The following is a 9,824-nucleotide window of genomic DNA, read 5'->3' on the forward strand; positions in this document are numbered from 1 at the left end:
GTACCAGAAAGTTGTTTCCATTGTACGGCAAGTTAATTTTCATCTACTGTATAATGCTTTCCAGAAAAAGTGACAGCTATTGTCGATATTTTTTGAATGACATTATCTGAAAAATGTTTTATGCCGCGTTGAAAATTTTCAAATGCGAGCATTTCTTATGTAAAAACAACCTTCTCGGAAAACGCTCCAAAATTAATAAAACGCCTTGAAATCAATAGACATTTAGGCTAGGTTAATCAAAAGCCACTTGTATCAAGACAATAGCCTATTTGTCATAAAAAATGCAAGACGATATTGATGATAAAAATTATAAAAAATCGACAGTAAAACACTTAGGCCATAGTGCGCTCGTTTTCCTATTATACCTTTGAATTGTATTGTTTGCTTTATGAGTTTTAATAAATAGTGTGAGAAAGTCCACGCATTTTGTGAAGGAACGGTTTCCTGGCAATTTCTGATTCCAGCCTAAAAGTAAAAGGCGGCCAGTGCAGCAGTGCCTCGGAAAGGAATCTGCTAACCTTTCCAAAGTGAAGTTTGCGAGGTAATGTAATTCCTGATGGAACAACGTTTATTCAACCAGAACTACATTTAAACTAACCACAAGTATCCCAATTCCAAAACGGTCGAACGCAAGCTTCAAATATCATTCATAGAGATCAAAATGACACAAACGTTGAGCGAAGAATGAATTATATTCTGATCAATCTGTACACACTTTCGTGAAAAGCAACATACTTTTACGTTTCCCATATTGGTATTTTTTATTTATAGATACTAACCAAAAACTATTTATTTATTCTAAACTTTTTCTGTTGAATAATATTTTGTATGATTGATGGAGTAAGCCTATACTGGTATGGAGCGTCTTAAGTGAATAGGATTAGCGACGCTTTCTCCTACGCAACGATTCCAGTGAACAGTGCCAAATTTGAGCAAGAACGTAGAAAAACTAAATGAAGAATGCATTCGTTGGAGAGCTCAATTATACCGGAAGTATAGAACGGTAAGGATTCACCGCCAAGTAGCCTACGTCGTGCTGACTTTATTAGCGTAAGCCAGCGAGGGTAAATATTCCAGTATAACACCAAAACACTGAAGGTTGCTTTTATGGATTGGTTCAGCCGTTTGGCCTATACACGAGTTTTGTAACACCATCAATCCACAAATTGATTAGCAGCTTTTTAGGAAAGCCAGAAAGACCCATTAAAGCTTAAAATTCTTGTCTTGATGAAGATGTGAAGCATCTTGGCCCATGCATCGAAATATCACGAATTATGAAAATGCTGTTGCCTTGAACAATATGCAGCTGACTTTAACTCGAAACATAATTGCTCACTCTAAAGCCGTCTTTACAGTTGCCATTGAAAAAGCACAAATTTCTCGTGATGTGCGCAACAGTGAATAACGTTTATTAGGAAAGAAAACTGCTGTTTTAGAAGGACATGCAATATATAAAATTAAATAAAAAAAAAACTCTAATTCAGCACAAGCCTCATCGGATTTTCGACATTTTGTTTCAATTTCGCCAGAAACGTAGAAGCCAGTTCATCGTCGACAACACGTGCGTCACTACTCATTGTGACGGTCATTACGCTATGTATTTCGGCAGCAACACCAGTGACGTCGTCATTGTCTAAGTCAATTAAACCGGGCGTTGAAGATAATCGAGTTCCACCAACAGCTAATATGCACGCTTGAGGTGGGTTGATGACCGCTGTGAATTCCCGTATCCCAAACATTCCAAGATTTGAAATTCTGTCCAACATTACAATTCAATCAAAGTTAAAATATATCTTAGATAGATTATATCAAATATAATACCAACACATTCAACTAGAGCTTGCAATCAAGACTCACGTAAATGTTCCGCCCTGAAATTCTTCCGGTTTTAACTTGCCATTACGGGCTCTGGAGGCCAAGTCTCGAACTTCATCACTGATGGTAGAAAGACCTTTACCGGAGGTATCCTGTAAAATGTGTTGCATTTCTCCATGGATTGCTTACTAGGGTGACTCGTTTTTATATTAATGGCAGAATAGTAGGCTACCGTGTTTAGTTGATTGTAAGCCGGAGCTTACAAAGTTCTTTTATATCATCACTTATGACATTTACCTTGTCGTGAATAGAGAGTATATTACAGAGGCTTACAATCAGGGGGGGATTATATTAATATTTTAGTACCAATAAATACGGCTTACAATCAAGTAAATACGTTTTCATCTCAGGAATAAGTACAAAATGGCCTGAGTAATTCTATGAAACAATAAATTTTCGTATCTGCTCCGTACAGGTATCATTAAACAATTACGTTGTTGGTCTTATTCCATCTGGTTATGGTTTCATTCTAATATTTATGATTTTGTTTCCATGTTGATCCTTTTCCTTTCATGAAATTAGTATGGGCGCCTTTTCATAGTTTTTAAAAAACAGTACCACAAAAAGGGTAGGCGTGCAGTGTTATGAAGAGTTTTACCCTTTCATTGCAATCAATGGTACTAAATACAGTCGATGTTTTTAGAGTTGTAACTTTATAAGACAAAGTACCTTCACTATGGGCGTAATCAGTCCACCATCTGTGGCTACTGCAACAGAAACATCAACACTATCAACCTGCTTAGATTTTCCTTCAGTCCATATACAGTTCACCTCGGGGACTTGTTTCAATGTCAGGGCAACTGCCTTGATGATAAAATCATTCACTGACAGCTTTACCCCATCTAAAAAAATGACTGATAAATAATTAATTAAAACCATTTTTGTGCTTGTTGAAATAAGGAGGAGTGAGGCTCGTTAATTTGTTCACGGTTTTTTAGACCAAGATTTACCATAAAAAATACTTTCTAAATAGTATGTTTAGTGAAATAATCTATCTGCTTTTGTTTCACTGTCTTTAAGACTGAAAAGTGACGATGAAAGTATTGTGTACATTTGGTATGTATAAAACAATCAACATCACAGAAAATCATAGGCATGCAAAAATTAACCTGATGAATAATAATAATTAACCTGTAATGTCTGACAAAACTTTTTGAGCAGTGGTTCTGAACCAAGAGTTAATTTCATCTGTTTAACGATTAAAGTTTCTAGTTTAGTAGAATTTGCAAATAACCTCTCAATAAAATAACTACAAATAAATAAAAAATAAAATAACTATAAAGAAATCGGGAAAGAGGTGTCTGTTGAGGTAAGCAGGGTAAATATAAGGACGGACCCTGAGAAAACCCTTAGGAAGACCGAGACTCCCAAAAACCAGTTCCAGATTTGCTACAGCATTATTGACAATTTCAGACTTGGTTGGTATGTTGAAATGTAGATGCTGCAGGAGTGCAAGATGTGATACATACGAACCGAGAGACAAACAAAGTTGGTAAGGAGAAAATCGTCGTAACAAACTATTTTGGAGTGAGACGTCAACTGGATAATGTGGAGCTGGATTGATGGTACAAAATGATTTGGCAAAGCAAGTGACACAGGTCAGTCAAGGAAGTGAAAGAATAATAGTGTTGGAATTGGTAGTAGAACAGGAAATTGTGACTGTGCTAGCTAGCAATAAACCTTAGGGTGGAGTTAGGAATACTGAGGGCAAAAGCAGGCTAGATTAAGCAGATAGTTTTATCTAAAATTAAGGATGTGGAAAAGTTGATAACTTATGAATATAGCAGGCATAAAACAATGATTGATTACATCAGGGAGCAATCTTTTTTACTCGAAGGCTGCTTTGGGTGAAAAATCACAAGCAGGTCAATTTAGGTGAACTTAGGGTGTTATAATTACTTTGAGCCTCTATTTGGTTTCATATCTGCGTTCCTCAATCTAAAAGAAGTTTTCATTGGTAGGATGTTCAAATATAGCATGAATTATAACACCAAACACCATCAGAAAAACTTTGATCATAAAATATTAAGTGGGATGAAGCTTTTGTTTGGCATAAGGGAAAATAGTAGCTACTGACTTCTAAGCGGTATTATCTAAAGTTGTATTTTAGTAGTAAACTAGCTGATCATTTTTTTAAAATGCGTACTTTGAACATTATATTAAGCTTTATTTAACTCTACATAGGGCACAAAATATCCTTCAGCAGGCCAAGCAGGTCATAGGGAGCCCACCCTGGATTACATCTGTGTAAGAAGGAAGAAAAGGTGAAGAACAAAAAACCTATTGCTGCCAAAGAAGTTAATGACACCGTTTGATGGTGATGGACATGCTGTTTGAAAGGGAACGTTGTGTGAAAAGATTTTAACTAAACAAGGTGAAGTGCTGGAGGTTGAAGAAGGCAAACGTACAAATGGCATTTAAGAAAAGGGAAGAAAGTATATAATCAGTAAAGATGTTGATTGGGAAAAACAATTGAAAATGTGGCAAAGATCACAAAGGCTGGACTGTGGAGATAAGATAAGAACAATCCCTGCTCTTGAATAAAAAAACAATGGTAATGACTGCAAACAAAATCATTAGTACTCACATCACATCAACTACAGTTCATTAAGCCACTTATGAAAATGTTTTCATCATACCTTGAGAAAATTGTTTTCGCATTGCTAAAACTTTATCTATGATGCAGTCAGTAGATGAATATGCGTGAGGTATTGTTTGCTTAGATTCTGTAAGCCTCTTTGCAATTACTTTTCTAACATTGCTTAACTCAATGTCTACAGAGTTAGAGTCCTGCAAAAACAGTAATAACCCATTGGCTATAGCTGAGATATCTTTGAGATATGCCAGCAGGCAGCAGTACACAGAATGTTAAAAATATGTTAATAAATGTTAATATATGTTAAAAAAGATATACCTGAAGCTTAGAATCTTGAATCTTGTCTTCAGTTAATTCAACAGCAGTTATTGGTTTGGCAGTGGAAGATGCTCCAACAGTAACTACAGGTTTGCTCTCCATAGACAAAAAGTTCTGTGGCTTTAAGTTATTTACAGAAACATATTTCAGAATATCCCTGCAATTAAAAAAATGGAATTCAAACTCTGATTTCTTGCAAGGTTGATTTTGAAATACCTACTTACCCCTTTAAGATTATTCCTTTGGGCCCAGTACCAATTACATTCTTGGAGTCAATCTGGTAATGTAATAATGCTTGTCTAACAGCAGGAGATAGAAGTGAGCTAGACAAATTAAAAGTAATTTAGAAACTACATTTGTTCAAAAAACTCATGTTAATTACACATGCCACAAAAATTATATTGGATCACAGATTATGCTAAATCTAATACGGTAAATTAACAAAACTTGACAGTGATACGACTGTATAAACATAAGACGCAGGCATTCATGTGAGTGACATGAATAATGAATTATAGAATAGCTAGTAGTAAATATAATTGAAAACTTGGATTAGTGTTAAAGTGAGATTAAACTTCCTATTTCAAGTAGTATAAAACATGACATATCACCTGGTTTTGGAAGGTTGAACTGCTTGAGTTTCTTGTAAGGCTAGGGTATTGGTAGCAGTTTCAGCTTTTGTGACATTCATCATACTTTTAAAGTCAATTGTGCTTATATCTTCCCCATCTTCAGCAAGAATGGCGATTGGAACACTAATTTTTACATTTTTTGTTCCCTCAGGTACCTAAAAAGTGCCATGTTTTATGATAGGGATCAGAACAAATCTAAATGATGGATAGATGGTTCAGAAATAATAGTCTAAACGAAATCTTCACCTCAAAAAATATGTAGCCTACATACAATATCTAATTAACATGTGAAAACACATCATATTGTTTATTTAATATTATTATCACAAAATATTATTTAATATTTTCAGTTTGTCACTGTGTTCCAGCACTTAGGTTGTATGCATCTAGAATGTCATGAGATAAATTTTTCTTTTCAGTTGTTTGTCCTGTGTTTTAAAATTTGAGCGTATCATAAGCAAAAAGTTTTTGCCATTACATGAACAGCAGTTTTTATATTAACAACGCATCTGTGTGTCTTTGCATGTCTTCAACATATTATACCACAATTACATACATGTCATAGTTCTTAACAAAGTTAATACTTACTTTTGTGTATACTTTTTACATACCTAAGGAACACTAATTAAGTTACCGCAATGTTACAATTTGGTGTCAGTGAATGATAGATCTTTCCCTTATACTAAAGATCCTTCACTCCTTAGCACTCCTCAGCATATTGCAATAAACGACTTATATATTGTATAATATATGCATCACAACATATGTACCGGTACTAAGTTACGCAGGAAACTGTAGCAAGAGCAAATCAGCTTAAAGTTCCTAAATTTCATTTCTATATTGCTACAAACCTACAACATAATGATGCGCAGTGTGCACCTTACCAGTATCTTGGCAAGTGTTCCATCTTCATTAGCTTCCATAGTGACAACAGCCTTGTCAGTTTCAACTTCACACATTGCATCACCAACCTCCAACTTGTCTCCTAAAAAAATATGGGTGACAGAACCAAGATATTAGCAAATGCAGAGGGGTTTGATTGCCGAACACACATTCTATGCCAAATGTGTACACATCGATTACAAAAGTGTAAGTATGACTGGTAGGTGGTAAACTTCTACCTTCAGCAATGAGCCACTTAATAATAGTTCCTTCCTCCATGGTAGGTGACAGCGCAGGCATTTGCACCTGAATGGGAGCTTTAGTAGAGAAAAAGTAATTTTCAACACCAGCAAGACTGATGATCAATATGAAATTACAAATACACATATTGATTCCAAGTTTAAATCAGAATACCTTCCAAAACCCTTACTCAACTTACCATAGCAAACAGACTTAGTGAATATATTTCGGCACATCACATGACTAAAGCATGCCCTCATCAATCTAGTTGCAGCCATTGCAAATGTCACATGCAACCATTAAAGTTTAATAGCAACTGCTTAAAGCACATGTGAACCTAATCAAACCATGACTATAGCTGTAAGGAAAGACAACAAAACCCAATAAGATACTGAGACACTAGCTCTGCAGCACACGAGATAAGCAGATATATACATCACTATGACACTATATTCAGTATACTGCTACACATCACAAATCATATGATAAGACTAACAAATGACTATAAGCTATGGTATATGCAATAACTGAAAAAAAGGTTTAATAAGGCAACATTACATATATATTGCAATATGTCTAAGATTTTCTTCTTATAACAATTATGTGTATGTCGTCACTACGAAAAACTTCATCCATGTCACTATGAGGTATATTTTCATAAGTAATTTCATTGTTGGAATGTAGCAATTTGAAAAACGTCTTCAGCAAAAATTCTTTATTGCCAGTATTACGATGTTCAAATGAGCATAATATTCTCATTAAAGGATCACACAACTTAAAAAGAAGGGTAATCGTTTCATATAAACTATGTACACCATCTTCATAATAAATACAATCTGCAATTAAGACACATTTAATGTTAAAAGTTTGGTGACTTGTATTAGGATCAGACGTAGTTTTCATTGATGCTTGACAAGCATTTTTTATGTCATTTTCATTTCCCCAACATAAAACATTTCCCTGTACTCTACAATCTTTTGTTACATTGCAATTTTCTTTGATGTTTAATGTTATCAAAGACGTGAATTGTGGAAGATCAGTCACAACAACATCAGAAGCTCCGGCGCAGGCGGCAGCTAAACCGACAACCCCAGTACCAGCGCCCAGTTCCAGAACATTATTTCCTTTTACATATTTATTGCCTTTCCTAGTAAAAAGGTATTTCAAGAGTACTAATGCTGCATCCCAGACAACACAGCCAACATCTCCAACTGACATTTGATGGATGTGTAAAGTACACTTTGTGTCAGCATCTTGTCCGGCACACAGCTCTATTTCCCGTACAAATGTTTTACTGATATCTTCGCTTCCCATGGCTTTAGATTACTACAATTGTTCAATGCGATCTAAAATTGTGAATACAACAGCCTCTGCCTAAATCATATGACACTCTATCAACAAAAAGAAGGTAAAACTTCTGGCTGTGTGGATCATCTTAGCTAAGCCTAATGCAGAAATACACAACAGCCTCATGCACTTCAGCACTTCAATAACAGACCTATGTTTCAGTGTTTATAAAGAGTATTGTATACAGTATAAATATTGTGTAAGTAGGCTATAGCCTAGGGCATAGGCCTATAGGTGATCGAAAAAATCTAGTCACCCAAGAAAATGGTGGCGGTTACTAGGAAAGGGTCTATTAAATGCGCGTATAATGGCTATTCTTTCATATTGATTGGGCGGGGCATTTCTCATCCAAAAACAGCAAACCTTTCGATTCGGGAGACAGTGACCTTGAATTACAGCCTAAACAGTCAGTCAAGCGCACACTCATTTTGTAACACAATCAAACTAGCCAGTCTGCTAGTTATCGTTTGCGGAACTCGGTTAACAAACTTTTTTTTCATTCATGGTTGTGGCATGAGTCATACCTCAGTCTGAGCTAACAATGGGTGATTGCAAGTGTCGCTTTTCAGTTTTGTCTGCGTGACGGTGTCATTTTATGTCACTTGCTTTCCAATATGTCAAATTAATGATACTATATTAACGTTAATATAGTATCATTGGTCAAATAAGTTACAACATTGCATATCCTATCCAGTTAAGTTTACTTTCGCTTTATTGTTACAAATGCGTATATATTGTAACAAAAGTTAAGCTGCGAATGGTGCAGATAAGAAATGATCTCGGGCCAAAACCCAAATATAATATCCTGGTTGGTGGGTCAAACGTTGCCGGGGGCGTGAGGTTGAACCACATCGATAAAGAACGAACTCCAGAAGTAAAATCTAAAACATCTCCAAAACTAAAAACAAACTTTATGTCATAGATTAACACACCTGAAAAATGTGTTCTTGGTGCTTTAATCACGAAGTGCACGCAAAATTATGGTATGGTATGATAATCTTTATCCTCGGACTAAGGAAAGCCTTTGAACAACTTAAAGCCGGCGATGATTCCTCATTGCTCGAGCCCTGGATACAGAGCTAGCCGTTGTATAAGTTTCGATTGTCACACATTTTTTTTATCTTATGTAGTAGCTTATTGTCCTAATTTAGTACTGTCCACCGCTCAGGTCCAGTGAACATGAGCAAGTATCGTTATCGCTTTGTCCAAGATCATTGGAAAGGTATAACGCCACCAACACAGAACGTAAGCAGGCCCGTAGCCAGACAGACCCACGGCGGGCGTGCTTCCCCGTTCAACCTTTTGTGCCCTTTTTTGCCAAACCGTTAATAGCGTATTTAAGAGGGTTATTGGGCCATATTACGTTACGCATTTATTCTATTTCCTTCATTGCATTTCCTAGTGTGATACTCTGGAGGTTGGCGCTCTGTCACTGTAGAGTTATCACTCCGCGCAACAATTATGACGCCACAAGAATGCAACATTGCACATCACGCTGCAATCGAATGAGGAACTCAGACGGTCGAGTTGACCGGTGAACGAAGACCAATGAGATGGGGAAGCTGTTTACTTGACTTAGAGTGTTGTCTCACCATTGTACCCTTTAAACATATTGCTAGTTGTCTCGTGTCACCATTTGTATGCGGTGTATAACGCACTCAAGTTGTTGCTTTTTCCTTGTGGACTGATTATTTCGACTGGCAAAGGTTTTTCAAGCGCAACAGTGCTCATTAGGAAGGATACGTCTTCTTAATTTGTTATTTAGAGTCTGTTAGTCTTTTGACCAAACCCCACTGTTACCCGGCGGATTCCGGATGCCACATACACCACACTGGTGAACACCAAAACCACCCAAACGCCAGGTTATAGCCTATACGTCGAGATCGTTGTATACGGCGTTTCACAAGTGTACAACTTAAATTGGCAGTTATTGT

The 9,824-nt window shown here is 36.3% G+C and overlaps 2 protein-coding genes across 2 annotated transcripts; both read right to left on the reverse strand.

The window, feature by feature from the left end:
- Nucleotides 1-1,383: 1,383 nt before the first annotated feature.
- Nucleotides 1,384-6,905, reverse strand: LOC143462595 (pyruvate dehydrogenase protein X component-like). Its single transcript, XM_076960821.1, has 10 exons — nt 6,743-6,905; nt 6,543-6,620; nt 6,306-6,406; nt 5,401-5,576; nt 5,014-5,112; nt 4,790-4,946; nt 4,515-4,665; nt 2,545-2,717; nt 1,858-1,967; nt 1,384-1,755 (listed from the first exon to the last, which is right to left on the reverse strand). Exons 1-10 carry the CDS (start codon nt 6,819-6,821, stop codon nt 1,476-1,478), a joined length of 1,404 nt encoding a protein of 467 aa, XP_076816936.1. The 5' UTR covers nt 6,822-6,905; the 3' UTR covers nt 1,384-1,475.
- LOC143462596 (protein N-lysine methyltransferase METTL21D-like) lies at nt 6,902-8,359 on the reverse strand. Its single transcript, XM_076960822.1, has one exon. The coding sequence runs from the start codon at nt 7,855-7,857 to the stop codon at nt 7,120-7,122; it is 738 nt and encodes a 245-aa protein (XP_076816937.1). The 5' UTR covers nt 7,858-8,359; the 3' UTR covers nt 6,902-7,119.
- Between the last annotated feature and the right edge of the window lie 1,465 nt (nt 8,360-9,824).

Source organism: Clavelina lepadiformis, chromosome 6 (genome assembly GCF_947623445.1).
Source record: "Clavelina lepadiformis chromosome 6, kaClaLepa1.1, whole genome shotgun sequence".
NCBI lineage: Eukaryota > Metazoa > Chordata > Ascidiacea > Aplousobranchia > Clavelinidae > Clavelina > Clavelina lepadiformis.

What these genes read in the sequence shown, in the direction of transcription:
- LOC143462595 (XM_076960821.1), bottom strand. Translation starts at nt 6,821, where the DNA reads ATGGCTGCAACTAGATTGATGAGGGCATGCTTTAGTCATGTGATGTGC. An exon ending in GTTCAACCTTCCAAAACCAG is followed by an intron (nt 5,113 to 5,400) that starts GTGATATGTCAT and finishes TAATTTGTCTAG; the next exon opens with CTCACTTCTATCTCCTGCTG. An exon ending in TGATTACGCCCATAGTGAAG is followed by an intron (nt 1,968 to 2,544) that starts GTACTTTGTCTT and finishes CACATTTTACAG; the next exon opens with GATACCTCCGGTAAAGGTCT.
- LOC143462596 (XM_076960822.1), bottom strand. Translation starts at nt 7,857, where the DNA reads ATGGGAAGCGAAGATATCAGTAAAACATTTGTACGGGAAATAGAGCTG.